General features: G+C 40.1%; 1 protein-coding gene across 1 annotated transcript; it reads left to right on the plus strand.

Annotated features, from left to right (window-relative positions):
* Positions 1 to 4,388: 4,388 nt before the first annotated feature.
* On the plus strand, positions 4,389 to 18,151 carry ttpa (tocopherol (alpha) transfer protein). Its single transcript, XM_062404596.1, has 5 exons — positions 4,389 to 4,644; positions 6,730 to 6,883; positions 13,138 to 13,331; positions 13,700 to 13,810; positions 14,250 to 18,151. The coding sequence occupies exons 1-5, from the start codon at positions 4,465 to 4,467 to the stop codon at positions 14,475 to 14,477; spliced, it is 867 nt and encodes a 288-aa protein (XP_062260580.1). The 5' UTR covers positions 4,389 to 4,464; the 3' UTR covers positions 14,478 to 18,151.
* The last annotated feature ends 290 nt before the right edge of the window (positions 18,152 to 18,441 follow it).

The following is an 18,441-nucleotide window of genomic DNA, read 5'->3' on the forward strand; positions in this document are numbered from 1 at the left end:
ATGTACCACAGTCTTTTAAAATAGCTGTCATCAAACCCCTACTCAAAAAACCCACCCTAGACCCAGAGGTTTTAGCCAATTACAGACCAATATCTAACCTCTCCTTCATTTCTAAAATCTTAGAAAAAGTGGTAGCCAATCAGCTGTGTGAGTTTCTCCAGGAAAATAATATATATGAAGACTTTCAATCGGGGTTTAGAGCCAATCACAGTACAGAGACAGCCTTGGCAAAAGTCACTAATGACCTTTTAATAGCCTCAGATCAGGGACTTGTGTCTGTCCTCGTTCTGTTAGATCTCAGTGCAGCATTCGACACAATTGACCATCAAATTTTATTACAAAGACTAAAACAGTTAATTAACATTAATGGAACCGCCCTTAACTGGTTTAAATCGTATTTTTCTGATCGCTCCCAATTTGTGCAAATTAATGATGAGTCATCTGTGCGCACCAAAGTTAATCATGGTGTTCCACAGGGCTCTGTGCTCGGCCCAATTTTATTCTCATTATATATGCTTCCACTAGGAAACATTATCAGGACACACTCGGTAAATTTCCACTGCTATGCGGATGACACCCAGTTATATTTGTCAATAAAACCTGAACAAAGTAATCAATTAACTAAACTTCGAACATGTCTCAAGGACATAAAAACCTGGATGACCCGCAATTTTCTCTTATTAAACTCAGACAAAACAGAGGTTATAATACTTGGCCCCAAACACCTTAGAGATGCATTATCTAATGATATAGCTGCGCTAGACGACATTGCCCTTGCTTCCAATGAAACAGTCAGGAACTTGGGAGTTATCTTCGATCCTGATTTATCCTTTAATAGTCACTTAAAACAAATTTCTAGGACCGCTTTTTTCCACTTGCGTAATATTTCAAAAATTAGACATGTCCTTTCACAAAAAGATGCAGAAAAACTAGTCCACGCCTTTGTTACATCGAGACTGGACTATTGTAATTCATTATTATCAGGCTCCAGCAGGAAGTCGTTAAAGACTCTACAGCTTGTCCAAAATGCTGCAGCACGTGTCCTGACGAGAACAAAGAGAAGAGAGCACATTTCTCCAATATTAGCATCGCTACACTGGCTTCCAGTTAAATCTAGAATAGAATTTAAAATTCTCCTCCTCACCTTCAAGGCCCTTAATAATATAGCGCCTTTATACCTTAAAGAGCTGTTAATACCTTATAAACCCACTAGAGCACTCCGCTCCCAGAATTCAAGCCTACTTGTCGTCCCTAAATTCTCTAAAAGTAGAGTAGGAGCCAGAGCTTTTAGCCATCAAGCCCCTCGGCTGTGGAATAATCTACCACTTTCAGTTCGGGAGGCAGTCACCATCTGTTCGTTTAAAAGTAGGCTCAAAACCTTCCTTTTTGATAAAGCTTATAGTTAGAGCTAATTAGTGCGCCAGAACGTTACTTGTTCTATTTTATGACACATGACACACGGAGCTTCTCTTTCCAGCTTCTCCTTCCTCTTCTCCATCCCTATCCCCCTTCCCCGGAATCCCTTTGCTTTATCACCCGCAGATCCAGGGCCTCTGTGGCCGCACCATGGATTACGGTTTGTGGATCGCGCACCGGGGGTCGCGGTGTTGGATCCAGTGTGGCGGATTCTGAGTCATGTGGGCTGATCGTGGTGCTGGTGGCGGACCCTGTGTCGCGTTGGCATTGGGCACGGGCGGTGGACCAGGACCGCAGTGGTGGCTTGTGATGGGTCCTCCTGGTGGGCGGCGGTGGACGGTGACTGAGGACTGAAGTGGCGTCTGGTCTGGATGGTGGATCGTGGTCTAGATGGTTGCTGAGCATGGACTGTGCTTCATCAATGCTGCGAGAGACTTTGATTATTGATGATGTTCTCCTGCACGTGGCATCTATTGCACTTCTGTCCGTCCTGGGAGAGGGATCCCTCACATGTGGCTCTCTCTGAGGTTTCTACATATTTTTACCCTGTTAAAAGGGTTTTTTGTAGTTTTTCCTTACTCTTGCTGAGGGTTAAGGACAGAGGATGTCACACCCTGTTAAAGCCCTATGAGATGAATTGTAATTTGTGAATATGGGCTATACAAATAAAATTTGATTGATTGATTGATTGATATGGTGCATCTATTTGCAGCACTTTTTGATGTTCTATGGGGGGGGGGGGCATTCAGGGCTCAGCCTCCTGCCCAAGGACACTTCGGCATGCAGATGGGTCAGACTGGGGATTGAACTGCAGACCTTCAGGTTGGAGGACAACCACTCTACCCCTCAGCCACAGCCGCCCAGTTAGTTAGACCTGAAATGGCTGCGTTTGGTCTCCGATTATAAGAGTGTGACCTACACTGACTGAAAGGAGCTTTTAAAACCCAAAGTCATCATACTTCATCATAATACCTGATCAAAAATCCAAATATGTAAGTACTGATCAATATGCCATGTACTTGATTGAGACCTTTGTGAATTCATCTATTCTGCCTAACTTACAGTAAGGATATCCTACAGCTATAAGTGGTGTTATTTATCAGTCCATGTAAAGTATTAAAGTATTTTATATTATTTTATGGTGAAGACGGGGAAGAAACTCCAGGGAAAGTAGAAAATAATCAGACTGCAAACAAAACAGAAGGAAGTATCTAAGATAAGATAAACAGCGAGCACCACTCATGGCTTCTCATCACCCTGCCAAAGGGCTTGAACCTTCATGTTCTCTCCTCATCATGAAATTCATCATGAGGCTGATTCTTAGCTCTTGGCTTTCTGCTTTCAATAAAACAAATTTATTTGTACAATGCATAATTTTATGTATAAAATTGTGAGTTTATAGTATTGCCTTTATGAGGCAAGTTAAAGTTATGTTGTTTTAATTCAAATAAAATAAAGCACACAGCTGAAACCTTTACAATGTCTGCTATGAAAAAGGTTGTGAATATGACTGAGTTAAGTCTGGCCTCAAATACAGCATATATATAAATTATATACATATAACATTTTTGGTACGTTATTATGGTGTTGATAGTGTTGACCACATGTGAGGGATCCCTCTCCCAGGATGGACAGAGGTGCAATAGATAGCACGTGCAACAAAGTGATTAGAATAAACAATTTGTAACATGATGGAAAGTAAATGAATTGAGGAATTAGTGTCAGTAAAACATTTTCACCCAGTGGATTTAGTGTTGAGAGTTTTCCAAGTTTTAAAGACGATGTGACAATGAGGGTGTTCAACAAGAGTGTGGAGGCAGCTCTCTCTTCACATTTTCACACGTAGACGACTAACTGATATGCTCTCACTCCGGCAAACAGGCAGTCAGGGATTCTGCTTCGGTGATCAATCATCTCAGGTATGTAGGGCTCACCATGAACTGGGCAAAGGGCTCGAGTGCAACCCTACAATGCACATAATATCTGGGCCTCAAAATAAACTCGCTCTCATATCATGTCACGCTACGGAGGGGAGGTTAGCGCGTCTCACACAGTGTCTCTCCCTCTATCGACCTGGGAAAAGCTGCATCTTTCAGATTATGCATGCGCCTGCCAGGCCTGATGGCATCAGTGATCTCTGTTGTACACCTGGGGCTTCTGATGATGACAGATTTTCAGTGGCTTGCTCAAACTCACATAAAAGTGAGTGAAGTGTCTCACCATCACATCCCTTCTTGTAGACACAGAAACAGTGGTTATATGGTCGACAGGTCTGTCAAGGAAAGACGTGGTGTCATTGAAACTTCCCTAGTTGGTCACACAGAGGCGATTCCCATAATTAAAAATACCTAACTCTGTTATCAAAGAACCAGGGATTACATAAGCAAACCCATCATTTTCAGTGCTTCATCAGCAGCCAGGCCTTAGTTTGTTTGTCTGTCGTTAAGAGCAGAACAGGAAGTAAACAGTGGGTTTATTGGAGCTTTTTCACTGAAAATATTTAGAGCATGAGGGAAGTGTTGGTGAACCAAAGTAATAACATTGTACAAAATAAATAAAATATTGTTATGTACTCATTTGTCATAGAAGTTTGATTTGTTTGTATATCTGACTTTTTTTTTAGTCTACAGGAAAAGTTTGTGGGTGAGAGAAACCATTCTGATTGGTCCAAGTGACTGCTCTCCTGGGGGTTCAGTGGATCATCTGTATAGCAGCTGGGATACACCGGTAGGAAAACAACATGTCCGTCCTGATAGTCACATTACACTCAATACTACAGTGAAGAACAGGTTACACACATTAGTACTTAAGTTCAGTGTATTTGAGTGAGTACTCTCATGGTAACCTACTTGATGAGAGAAGTCTCTCTCTCTCTCTCTCTCTCTCTCTCTCTCTCTCTCTCTCTCTAACTCAACCTCAAACTCAAACTCAAACTCAAACTCAAACACACTCTCTCTCTCTCTCTCTCCAGTTGCAGCCCCCGCCCCCCCTCATCCTCCAGCAGCTGCCCGTCGGCAGAAGTGAAATGTGACCGGACCAGGTAGCAACATGAACGGGCCTCAGCTCAGTGATCTCCCGGACGACTCGGAGCAGCTGGATCCGCATGTGAGCGGCCTGAGGCAGAGAGCCCTGCAGAGCAGCGAGCTGTCCGCAGTCAGGAACTTCTCCCGCGGCTTCCTCCTCAAGTTCCTGCGGGCCAGAGACTTCGACGTGGAGCGCTGTCTGAAGGTACCACGTCTTCATCTTCCTCAGGAGAAATAATATATGAGCCTGTAGAGAGTCTGAGACGTTAGAAAGTTTTGTAACATCCAGAGATTCATGTCCAGTGGCAGGCGTAAATTAACTCGACAGTGTTGAACGCTGAACTATCAACCAGTATTGTAGCCTGCTTGGCATCAGTATCGATCCTCAAGTCACTGACAACCTAAATGAGAACAACTTTTGTGCTGTGGTGAGTTCAGAATCCAGGGTGCTGCTTATCTTCTGTAAATGACTAAATGATGGTGCAACTGATGGCAAACAGTTTCCTCTATTATTTGTTGGACTGCCCTTACCGTTGCAATGCATTCGTTTGTGTGAAAGTTTTGAAAAAATCTTTTCCACTGAAAATGTTTGCTCTTAGTGATGTACACATTATATCTGTTTTATATCATCTTTGACCTATATGTGTCACGTGACTATTTTGTAAGTGAAGCTTGGGTTAAGTTAATGCCCTTAAAGAGGTTTAGTAAAAGATTTGTGTATTTATTCACTTCAATTTGGTCAGTTTCACAGACACAGAGATAAAGACATTTTAAAAAACTGCTTAAAGTGTTATCTTAGTGCCTCTTTAAACACACTGTGACTTGTCAATATCTACATGTGCATCATTCGAGTGTAAAATAGCCATAAACTAGCTAAAGACCAAATGATATATAAATATGACTTCATAATATAGATATTTTGCACCTGCATATCGATAATAACATCTCATGAGTCAGAGCGAGGATATATTGCTGTATCAATTTTTCTTCCAACCCATCCCTCACCAGTCATCCAACACACAACAGTCATACATGCAAACAATAACTCAATTGTAAGTTGTTTATTGCCTCTTTAAACTCTCATTGAATCAGCTACTCTAAAAACGAAATGGTGTGTTTAGTTGTGTAAAAGTGCACAGCTGAGACACACAGTCCAGTACTTGAGTTAGCAGGCAGCCAGCAGGTGAGTAACTAGTCTCTGGTAAAAGTACTTCTTATACCAGAGTGTTCAGTTGGGAACTCAGCAGAGAGGGTGAGGCGCTCGTCTGCATTTGAAAGCAGCTGGAGCTCAGCCATGTGGGTCAAAGCTCTGCCGCTGTAGTAAACACACACAGAGTGACACAGACAGCTCTTTCCCTTTGCCTCCATTACAACTGAACATCTTGAAGGAATAGTTCACCCCAAAATGAAAATTCAGTCATTATCCACTCACCATGATGGAGGGGTTGGTGAAGTGTTTAAGTCCACAAAACTCTTTTGCATTTTCAGGGGTAAAAAGTGTTGCAGCTAAGGCCAACACAATTGAGGTAACTGGTGACCACTTTTTGAAACAGAAAAAAATCACAGAAAAATACATACATACTTGTCCTGTGGTGTCATTCAAGTGTCCGGAAGTCCAGACATTAAAATTCAACTCGAAACTGCGTCATTTACACTGTGTTTTTAGCCTAAAAGTCAACTAAACATGGTGTAAATGGGGGCGGTAAGGCCTAGGTGGTAGAGCGGGCGTTCTCCAACACGAAGGTTGCCAGTTCAAATCCCGCTCTTCCCCATCTGCATGCCGAAGTGTCCTTGGCAAGATACTGAACCCCTAAATGGCCCCTCATAAATGTTGAGTGAACTAAAAATGTAAGAGAAAAGCATCAGCTAAATGACATGTAATGTAAATGACCTTGTTTCGGGTAGGGATTTGAATGTCGGGGCTTATGGACACTTTTACGTTTGAAGAAGAAGTCACTGTTTACTTCAATTGTATTAGATTTGGCTGCAACGATATATATAAGCCTGAAACCCCAAAACGTGTTTTTGGGGACTCAAACATTTCAGCCAAACCTCCATTGTCATAGTGGTGAGTGAAATTTCATTTTTGGGTGAACTTTCCCTTTGAGCTGGTAGTTTTCTTTCCCTGTGTTCCTCAGTGGTAGGACATTTCCTCTGAGGGTTTGCCTCAGAAGCACACAGCACATATCTTCTTTAAGGCACTGCTTCAGTTGCAGTCACAGGGCATTTAGGCAGGGTAGACTCCTGTGGTTTCCCTCATGTCCCTGAACATTGCATGTGTCCTGTGCAGCTGTTACTGAACTATCAGCGTTGGCGGAGGGAGAGTCCTGAGATCAGCGGCTGTCTGTCTCCCTCCTCTGTGTTGGGCCTCCTCAGCACATCATATCATGCCGTTCTTCCACAGCGGGACCATGCAGGCAGCAGGGTGCTCGTCTACAGGATCGGTCAGTACAAAAAGCAGATATGCAGTTACTCTATCTAGCAAATTTGTCTTTTTAACTTTGTTTTTTTTAGCTTAATACTTAGGTATTACAACACATTAAATATCTTTGTAACATGAGACAGAAATGACAGAATCATTTACATTTTTAATCTGTAAAATGTCTGTCTGGGTTTCAATAATAACTACAACTGCAAAATGACAAATACATTGTGTTTATTGTGGCTGCTTCACGATAAAATAATCCCTGTGTTTTTTCCTGTTAAATTCTTTTGATTTGATGCAACAGCAGTTGGAGGATTTACTTTTCTAGTCTTGATGACCACTTAAAGCACTTTATAGTACAGTTTTCCATTCATCCATTCAAACACAAACTCATACAGTGCAACTATTAGCAGGCACTTTTTTTTCTAAAATGGGGAAGGCTGGGATCGAACTGCCGACCATCTGTATGGAGGACAACCGCTCCACCCCTTAGCCACAGCCACCCACAAGTAATAACTTATACTTAAAATGAGTGAACATTTCTACACTTGAGGCTGAGTCCAGTAAGATCAAACTGTGCTGGATCGGTAACCAGCTGCATGGTTTCCTGTCCAGCTCTTGTGCTCAGGTAAGAAATCAGAATCCAGTATCCAGAGATGAACGGATCTACCTGTCATTGGCCAATGACTGCACTCATAAGGGAAGATAAAAACAAAAAGGTGTAATAAGCTCAAGGGTTGAAGAAGATGGTGCAAGTTTGTTTAGGCTGAGTTCAAATCTTGTCAGTTCAACGTCAGTAAAAAGTGTCGGTGAGCATAGTCCAAAGATGTTGAGTTTAGTGTCTTTGTGAGTCACTTGTTTTGGGTGTAACATGAAGAGGAAACGCTTTCAGTTAATTTATACAAGCAGAGTGATGTGCGATATATATATAGTTTGTTCCTGGAATACATGCAGCACTGAACTAAGACTAGGTGTTTGTTGCATCAACGCTTGCTGTTGCTTCAAGATAACACTGCACCAACAATGCACCTGACCACACCTTACCTTAAGACCAACACATCCCTGGCTGCTCAGATGGGCGCAGTTGCAATTCATACAATGTGGGCACTGGACACGAAAATAACCACTGAACTGGAAATATAGTAAAGACACTTGTGTTGCACTTGATGCCACTTTGCTCCAGGTGTAAATTCAAGACACATAGTGAGCTTGACTTACAGACATTTTAATTTGAAATAAATAATCAGAGTACAGATTTACTTAAGTAAACAGCAACAACATACCTTTTTTACTGTCACTAAGTTTGCGGTTGATTCAGATTAATATTGTGTCCCTACTATGTGACAATGATACTGTCTAAAATAAAAAAAGTTATTTATGCCATTTCGCCTAAAAAGGTGAAGGTCGTTTCTGGTAAGAATAGATCTGGATGGAGAATTGCCACGTTGCTCAGAAGAGAAAAAATAGAGATGAACATTGGTGAACTCTATGAAATTTATCATCACAAACTTAGAAACGCATGGTAGGCTTTCTTCTCTGATATCATCACCAAAAACAACTATAATGCTGGTGCCTTGTTTGCTACCGTTGACCGGCTAACAAACCCTCCTGTGTCAGTTACGTCTGAACTTCTATCCACCCGAGCCTGCGATGAGTTTGCCTCCTTCTTCATTGACAAAATGAAGAAAATTAGAGCAGCATTCAGTGCCTCCATATCAAACTACAAGGCAAATAATTGTCCTGTCAGGTCTTCTATCATACCACAGCACTGAGACTGCTATTGTCAAGGTGTTAAATGACAAATGCATAAACACAGATATTGGCAAAGTCTCAGTCTCAGTATTACTGGATCTCAATGATGCATTCATCCCAGTGGACCCCAGTATATTACTAGAGTCTAGACCGACTGAAAGACTGGGTAAGAGTATCTTGCACAGCCCCACAAATCAATGTCAGCTTGAATCTTTGAGGTTAAAAACCACAAACCAAGCCAGAGATCTTGGTGTAGTCATTGACTTAGACCTTAACTTTAATAGCCACGTTAATGCAATTACAGAGTCATCTTATAACATATCATGGATTAAATGACTATTTGTTTTAGCAGAATTTGGAAGAACTTGGCCATGCATTTATCTTCAGCTGACTTGACCAGAGTGAAGCTGTGTTTACAAGTCTCTCTAAAAAATCCTTTAGAAAGCTGCAGCCAATTGAAAATCCTGTTGCTGGAGTCCTCACTAACACCAAGAGAGTGGATCATATCACTCCAGGTTTGAGAGTTTCCTGTGTTGCTTCTACAATTTGTCATGAGGCCTTTAAATTACCTTGTTGTTGAAATACACAATACCAATAAACCGGCCCTGCCTTATACATAAGAAAATGTGTGGTAGAGATGAAGGGAGCAGCAATGACAATTGTAATGTAAGAATAATTGTCAAAAATGGTAGAATATGTGAGAAGGCACATTGTATATCCAGCAGTCTTGTTGCAATCATAGTCCACGATCAAGGTCACATGGCCTTGTGTTGTTTTGGACAACATATTTCAGCAATGCCCAAAAGGGAAATCATTACATATGGCACAACCCTTTACTTAGACTCAAGGAGTTTTTTCCCCCTTTTGAATGTGATGTCTGCGCAATGCCTTGAGGGAATTCTTTCACATTTGGCACAAACATTCAATTGAACTTGAATTTCAATTCGGTAGCCAAAGGTCAAGGCATGTTTCTGTTATTCTTGAACATGATATTTTAAGGTCAGCTTAACGGAATGTCTTCAAGAGGGAATTATGTAACATCTGGTCACTGATTCTTGACAAAACAGGATCTAATATAAAAAAAAATTAAACATACGCTCAGAGAGATTAAACTGTGTACAAGGCTAATGAGCTATGCTTTGATAAAACCTCTCAAGTTTTTTTTTTACCTAAATGAGCTTTTTGCCTTGCCATCACTTATTTTGTGTCAACACCATCAGACACCAAATCCACAAATACATTATCACTCTCATTTTACTTAGAAAAGGTATAACAAAAACAAACTTTCACCAGGGCTGACTTTCAATATGTGTATATTTTTAAGTTATAAAGATATCCATGTGTTTTTTTTACTGGCCTGTAAAATAGAATTTGAACTTTACCTTAAAGAGCTTTCAAAATAGTTTGTTTAATACATTCTCATGTCAGGAGACAGATTACATGTGTCAATGTGCTTTCAACATTATGTGTGTGTAAGCCCCACAAAACAAATGGAGTTCATGTAGCAGTCATTTTCTTTCAGCTTGATGCTAGATACTAACAGAGCCTACTTCTAAACAATGTCCTTGAAAACTGGAATACAGTGTTGAGATATCATGGTTGTGACACAGGAAATATTAACATTAAGATTTGAAATATTCTGAAACTATAGACTTCCTTCAGAGTGACTGCTGACCCTAATATTGCATAATGTCTGACGGTTTAAAAAAAAGTGGGGACACAACTTTGAAACCTAATGTCCCATGTCTCAAGAATCAGGGTGGTACAATGGTGCAAAAAAGTATGTAGAAATATGTAGAAAGAAACTGCAAAGGTTATTTTTAAATTCACCATCACGTTCAAAACTGTGCATCTATGGGTGTGATTCATGTGTTTTGTTGTCCAATTCATTACAGTTTTCAATTTAACAGTCCCAGTCTCTACAGCTCTCTCCTAATTAGCTTTCTCTTAACCCCCCCCCCCCACACACACACACACACACACACACACACACACACACACACATACACACATGATGCATCTCCCTTCTGTCCTTGAAAGTTGAATATTAACTTACCAGTTAGTTCAGGCCATCCCTCAGAGGCGCAGGATCACACATGTCTGTGCCACTCACCTCATTCAGTTTCAGTCAGTTTTTAACAAATACAAAACAACTCAACTGTAGTATCTAATGCATAACACACACAGTTTTGTTTCAATTCAAGTTTCCCACTAAACCCCAACTGTGCACTGTGAAACCTTTACTTAGTATTTTTATATATTCACAATGGCTCAAACTATGTGGAATATGAAATAGCTCTTTATTTTACTTTCATATCCCCAGACCTCAGCACTCATCAATCTCATTTCTAGCAACAGGGAAAAGGCTTGATATTTAACTCTGATAGCTGCTCAGTTCCGAACAGCACACAACAGAGTAAGCAAGGAGCTAGTGAGCATGGTGGAGGATTAGGCAGCTGAAGAGTATTTTTCCCTCGGGAGGGGGTAGAGTCCAAAAAGAGAGTGAGAAGAGGGGGAAAACGAGACTTAAACTCATCAACCTCTAAATCAGGGGTCTCAAACTCGCGATGCCCGCAAGTTTTATATTGTTGCAACCCCGCTGTTAGCTTCTGTGTGGGACAATGTTATGATGTTATGGTTTCCTACTGTGTGCCTGTCCAGTGAATGAAGCATGCATGTGAGTGACATGGGGGGCGGGGTCGTGTGTGTGTGTGTGTGTGAGAGTGAGTGCGCGAGAGAGCCGGAAGAGAAAAGAGTGGCTTTTCATGTGCGGAGAGCAGGAGGGTGAAATTCATAGTTTTCCGCCCTTTTTCGCGCAGGTCATGATGTATCCAGTGTTTCATTTGACAGTACACACATGCCACTTACAATGCAGTGGGACTTATTTAGGCTCTACTGCAGTGACGGTATCCGTCTTTGTGTCAGTGATTAATAAAGTGGCATCTTGAGCAAAGGCGACTTCTGTGTCCAGCGGAGAAAACGAACGGAACACACACACGCGCGCCACACACACACACACACTCACACACACACACACAATTTGTTAAATTTAAGGCAATTTCAAGGGACACCACGGCTCCTTTACGCACACGCTGCGCTGTGAGGTTTTGGGAGCTTCTTTACGCAGACGGATTATTCTAAACCGCAGCAGTTTATAACACGTCATTGAGCTAATATCTACATTTTACAGTCTGGGCTGTTTTACATTATTATTTACACCTGATATGTGTGGATGAATTTTAATGATTTCAATTCCCTCATCCTCTGGTGGTGACATTTACGCACTGAGCCACAGACTGTACATGACGATGTGCATAATTATTTTGGTTCATCTTAGAAGTCTGCATTTGTTATTACTTTATGAAATTGTGATGCTGTTGTTAAGAAAGCTTTATATATAGCTTATTAGATTATCTGGTTATTGCGTGGCCATAAATTAGTAATTTATCCACCGATGTAAAAAAAATAATTATATTCATATTAATATAATTTATATATTGTTTTTTTTTCGATACGAGAGGTACCGGATCTGGCAGCAAGAAGTAGGCAAGAGAAAGCATGTTCAGAAGAACCGTTCATGTTCGTCAATATTCTATTCATGTTCAGAAGAACCCATCGAAGTTAAATAACTGTTGATAAGGCCATTTGAGAAGTTTGGATTTTTTTAGCAAAGTTTTTTTTGTGGAATACCTTATTGGGCCCAGCCTCACCCAGATAATGCCTCCAGTGGCCCCCAAGTAATTTGAGTTTGAGACCCCTGCTCTAAATGCTGTAGCTCAGATTTTCACATTTCCTTCCTCAATTCCACCAGCAGGTCCTCTTTTCACTTTGAGAGTGAAATGCCTTAGAACTATGGAATGGATTGACATGAATTTCATAGACATCCAGGAGAAATGATTAAACGTTATTTCTTCCGACCTCACATCTGAGGCCATCAAGGGCAGCTGTGGCTAGAAGGTAGAGCAGATTGTACACAAACCAGAGGGTCGTCGGTCCGATCCCGGGCAAGACACTGAACCTTAAATTGCCCCTGATGGCTGGGCCGGCGTGTGTGATAGAGAAAGTGCTGCACATACAGTATTTGCATTGTATTAATGTTATGGGAATAGGTGAATGACAAAAACTGTCATGTAAAGGGCTTTTTCTCATCATCAAGACCAGATAAGTACTGTATAAAGACAATTTACCATTTAACACCATCATTAGGTCAACATTTAATTAATGAATTAAAACTAATGGCATCATCCCTTCCTCAGAAGCAGTCTGTGTAGTGTAAATGATTAGCAACATGCAAACATACCAAGATTATTGTTTTACCCCACTAATCCTCTCTATCTTGTGTAAGTGTTGTGGGAAATGACAGTTATGAGACTCTATGTTTAGCTAACAGCTTAAAGCTACAGTATGATAAGCTAGACTCATTTGATCAAATAATCTTGTTCTGTCTGGCCATCTACTTCCCTGTCTCTCCCTCTCTGCCTGTCTGTCTGTCTGTCTGTCTGTCTGTCTGTCTGTCTGCAGGGCAGTGGAACCCCAAAGACTGGTCGGCATTCCAGGTGTTCCAGGTCAGCCTGATGACATCAGAGATCATCTGCATGGAGACACAAACGCAGAGGCGAGGTCTAAAGGTTATATTTGACCTACAGGGGTGGTGTTTAGGCCATGCCATGCAGATTAACCCTTCCATCGCCAAAAAGATATCCTCTGTCCTTTCGGTAGGCTTCTAACTCCTCACCTGCTTTAAGCCTGTGCTTCACATGTGTCTTCGACCAATTAAAGGACTTAATTGAAGAACTTCAGCTCTTGGACAATGACATTTTGATAGTAGGTTGCACCACAGGAAATTTCGATGATACATTGATTGGCCAAGTTGCTTGACTTAATTTGTCTGCTTAAGATCATCATAGCAGTTTGAGTTATTGTCTTTCATTGTGTGATTGATCTGAATAACCATTATTCATCATTCCATGTTGTTTTACAATATAACTGATTGACTGATTTGGTCAAGTTGTCAGATTGCTTAACATTGTTTTTCCATCTGTGCTTGTATGTGTGTGTGGGGTTGGGGGTTGTTTGTCATCAGGAATCGTTTCCATTGAAAGTCAGAGGAATTCATCTGGTCAATGAGCCAATGTTCTTTTGGACGGTCTTTGCCATTATTCGTCCCTTCCTGCCAGATAAGATCAAACAAAGGGTTAGCCCTTTAATGCTTATATCTGTTTCTTTTCTCAGGCTACATCCATACCATTACAAAAAACGGTGTTTTCGCTCTAAAACAATCTCTGTCCATGGAAGTCTTTTGGCTCAGCAACAGTTTTAATGACCCGTCTTGTAATTGATTAGCATTGTTGTGTTCTACACTGGTAGCGAGACTAATACTTTGTTTTTTATCTTCCTGAACAGGGTCTTTATGCTTTGCCCGAAATGAACAACCAATCAGAAAGCTGTTCAGTTTTTGTGGCCAGCAGAGTTTCCAAACTTCTCGGCTCGCCAATGCGTATCTATAGCAGAGATTATGCATTCTCAAACAAAAATGTAGTAGTAGGGATGTAGCCTCAGACTCAGATCTTAGACTCCATTTGGCATACAAATACAGTAAAAATGTCTTAAAACTAACTAACATCTCTCTCTAGATCCATATGCATGGTGCCAATTTCCAAGAAAGTTTAACTGACTTCTTCTCACCGGCCGTCCTACCTCCAGAATACGGAGGGGAAGGGCCTGAAATAGAGGAGGTGTGTCGAGACTGGACCAATCATCTGCTTCAATCAGAGGAGCTCCTGCAGCAGATTGCTGCCCATCCAACGGCTGATATCGCCATAAATCAAGAAGACTTGAATGAACAATTCTCAGAAGGATGACCTTTGGAGTAATGTCCTCTCAACCATGGTTGTTGGAAGACCACTGGAAGACATTTTTTAGGTGCTCAAGTTTCATGTACAAACTGCGTTATTTGTTTTCTGTGTTTAGAGAGCTGGAAAGATGTCCATCAAATGGAGTTTCCATACTTCGTAGTCTACAAGGGCCAAACTGAAAAGGGGTGGACATCGTCATAGATTGTATCCTCTGAAGGATGCAGCCCCTGAATTGGGATATAGTTCGGTCTTTTATCTTGACATCAAAACGTTCCACCATACTGCACCCACTGTTATTGTACATACATAAAAAAATGCTTCTCCAGCCGTACATGAGTGTTGCTAGATGTTAATGTGTGGATGTACTATTTAACAATTCAAACATTACTTATTTTTTCAAGTAAGTTTAAGTCATGACATGAAATTCTGTAAAAATTCTTTTATTGAAGAATTTCATCAGTAGTATATTATGAGCAGTATTTATGATACAGGTATTTAAAATACGTATTTGAAATACAAAATAGTAATTTGTATGTGATAGGTTTGAGGAAAATTGAATCATATTTTGTATATAAATTCTGTATCTAAATACTGTTTTGTATTTTAGTTTAAAATACTTTCTGTGAGACGTGTACGCGATGACGTCATAAAAATGAAAATCAAAGCATGCAGTCCAATTGGTGTCTTCTCAGGTATATGCCCAGGCTTCTTGAAAAAAATTTAAGAAGACGCACAAGGAGAGAAATGTGTTGGTTGATATCTCTCTGTCAATTGTTAGCATAAATTGCTATGATTCTTAACAGTTCCTCTGTTTTGGTGTTTGCTTCAGTGTCTAAATCAAATTTGCGCAGTGTTCTAGCAAACAATAAAACCCAAGTTACTGTAGAAGCCCTCACAGTTAATGTTCGCTTGCTACTTTCAGCCTATGCTAAGTTTATGTCGGTTGTGGATGGGAAAAAAACTACAAAGCATTTCAGAGTTTTTGAACATTGCTTAATAATGCCACGAGATAGTTTAACTTAATAAATACACATGTGTTTGTGCCTTATTGTCATTAACAAGGTGGTGCTGCAAAGCCATGAAACATAGGTTTTTATCCATTCCACCACTGGCTTTAGTTGTAGCTCACAACTTCTCTAAGTCTAGGTGTGTAACTTAGTGGGGGCTGTTTTTTTTGTCGTGGGCATTATAATAGAAAATGCCACCACAAGGTCGTTCTTTCGCCAACATGTTGTTTAAGAACTTCCAAATAGGTGTCTAATTGCTGCTAACTAAATAATGCATTGTTAAATTAATATACCCCCATTGAAGTAACTGTTTAGTAATGTGATTTCACTTGGAAAAGTATTTTTTTGTATTTTTAAAATACACAAATACAGTAGTTTGTTTTAATACAAGGCATGGCTGCCTTACTTTGTAGTTTCAATTTGTATGTATCTTTGCCCATTCCTCATTATTCTATTATCCCATTGTCCCATATATCCATGTTCTGTTAAACATGTATACTGATTTATTTTTTTATAATTTCAAAGGTTCAGTGTGTAGAATAATTACATGGTCAATTTTATTTAATTTCTGCCAATAGATCCCTTTCACCTAAATCTTACACACTGAACGTTTAAGGTCTCAGCCATTTATAAATTGCCTTGAGATAATGTACAGTTGCAAGCAAAATTATTCAACCCCCATGCACATTAGGTTTATTGACAAAATATACAAATTCTCAGCTGTTTGCAATAAACAAATAACACAATAACTGTTTAAGTTGTTCAATGAAACAAATACAAGGGGTTTTATCCAAATTCAACACAAAATGCTACTTTTGATGACTACTGCAGTCTCAAAAATATTGAATCCCTTCATGACAAGCATCTTCAGTACTTAGTAGAGCACCCTTTAGCTGTTATGACCTGCTGTAAACGTGATGTATAGCCAGACACCAGCTTCTGACAGCGTTCCTGAGGAATCTTAGCCCATTCCTCATAGTAACTATTTTATCTGTGAATTTGACTGCCTTTAAAAAATAATATTTAGCCAATAATAGGAAGTCTGTGCAAATTAATTATATAAATGGCTCAACAGGTTTTTGATAAATGGAGGCTTTTAACGTGTCTGTGTATGTAAAGGCATTTTTATTCAATTGTTTTTTGTGTGTTTGTGTCAAGCTTAGCGCCTGATACATGGACCATACTGTCAGAGGCTCAACAGACTCAACAGCTGAGTCATATTCCAGCTTTACACTGTTGTGAATGCAGTTTAATGATTTATCATAGTGAAATTGGTGTATTTACCTGAGTGGGAACTTACCTTTGATCAGTTTATATACATATGTAAATATGCTTCATAAATACCCAACGGTATTTATATGACAGTTCAACCCTGTCTAATATGTCCTCATATCTGCTGATCCTCATAAAGAAGTAATCATTAATTTGATACAGCAGAGCAGATGTGATCAAGTTTTGAGGCAGTTGTGGCTTAGAAAGCAGAGCGGTGATCCACAAGCCAGACGGTAGTTCCTTGTCCCTGTCTCCCCCATTCCTCATGCTGAAGTGTTCATGGGGAAGACATTTAACTCCAAATTGCCCCCTTGTACATAATGTGTGGGTGATGTGTGATAAGAAAGTGCTGCAAAGATTTTTTTTTTTTAAATGTCCCTGTGTGTATCAGGTGTAAGGCTGCAAGCATTTGTTTACTGAAAACAGTTGTCTGCCAAAACAATGAACTAAAATAGGTTAATATTTTAAGAGTTAAAATTTCAAATTTCACTTCAGTCATAATTTGATATATATTTTATGTAAATTTGTGCTCGTACTTGTCATTTTATGTTTACTCCTACTTAACCTCTTTTCATGGGAATGACAACGTTTTTTTCCGCTATATAACAGTTTTTCTCGATTGCTCCGGCTCATTTCAAGAAACAGATTGAATATGTCATTCCTTTAATCAAATTGCAATTGTATTAGCACATCCTTGCACATGACAAGTACAATTGCCTACAGTTAGACCGGTTACCAATTGAATATATCTTGCTGGTCTCAACTGACTGTTGCTTCTCAATCAAGTGGTTGTACTCTGCAGAACATAATTTCCTTGTGTACATCATCCCCTGCACAATAGTTCACTCCACTGTCAAAATCTTTCTGGCACATAATACCATGAAAAACATCATGGTATATACTGTAATATGGATCTCTTGGATCGTCGGCTTAATTTTCAGGTGCAACTTTCAGGTGCAGATTTTTTCTGCATGGAGGTGGACGGTCTATGAGCATCGGGCTCAAAACCCAGAGGTCCCTTCTCTAGGCAGTGGATGCTGCTTGCGGTGATGTCACATGAGAGCAGTGTCAGGGATGGTTGCGGCATGCACACCGATATTTCCCCAGTTGCATAGCAAGGGAGAACATCAAATGTGATGTTGATGAAAGTCTGCGGCCAGACAGACATGAGCGCAAGGATGAGCAGGAGAGTGAAGATGAACCTCCAGCTTTGCTTTACTTTCTTACTGTATGTGTTGTTAGTGTTGTAGGCTATACCTAATTTTAGTTTGATGTGCTTATTGTTTGACAGTATATTGTGCTGTACACATTTTCTGTTACTGTAACCACGATGTATGGCAATTGCTGTAACAATTTCCATGGAAGTATGAGTTCAATAAGTATTTTATGTGAAACCTTGAATTAATCTTTTTTCTGTTTGATAGACATAGTATTCTGGAAAGAAAAAATCTACTGTAACCACTCAGTGTCAAAGGACTGAGCCAAGATTGAAATGTGCACATGAGGGATATTTCTATGGTCCACTGCCATACTGAAAAAACATCTAAACATTTTGACCTGTAGTGTTTACACAATGCCAAAGGGACTTTTCATTTTGGGGGCACTGACTAATTGTGTGAGAAAAGGATTTAGTTTTGACTGATGAATTGTCTGTTTTTGGAGAGATATGACCTTTTGCAGGTGTGCCAGGG

The sequence above is a fragment of the Platichthys flesus genome, chromosome 14 (genome assembly GCF_949316205.1).
Source record: "Platichthys flesus chromosome 14, fPlaFle2.1, whole genome shotgun sequence".
In the NCBI taxonomy this organism is placed as follows: domain Eukaryota; kingdom Metazoa; phylum Chordata; class Actinopteri; order Pleuronectiformes; family Pleuronectidae; genus Platichthys; species Platichthys flesus.

Coding starts and splice junctions, on each gene's coding strand:
- ttpa (XM_062404596.1), top strand. CDS start 4,465: ATGAACGGGCCTCAGCTCAGTGATCTCCCGGACGACTCGGAGCAGCTG. Junction 4,645..6,729: donor ACGTGGAGCGCTGTCTGAAG/GTACCACGTCTT, acceptor TGTCCTGTGCAG/CTGTTACTGAACTATCAGCG. Junction 13,811..14,249: donor CAGATAAGATCAAACAAAGG/GTTAGCCCTTTA, acceptor ATCTCTCTCTAG/ATCCATATGCATGGTGCCAA.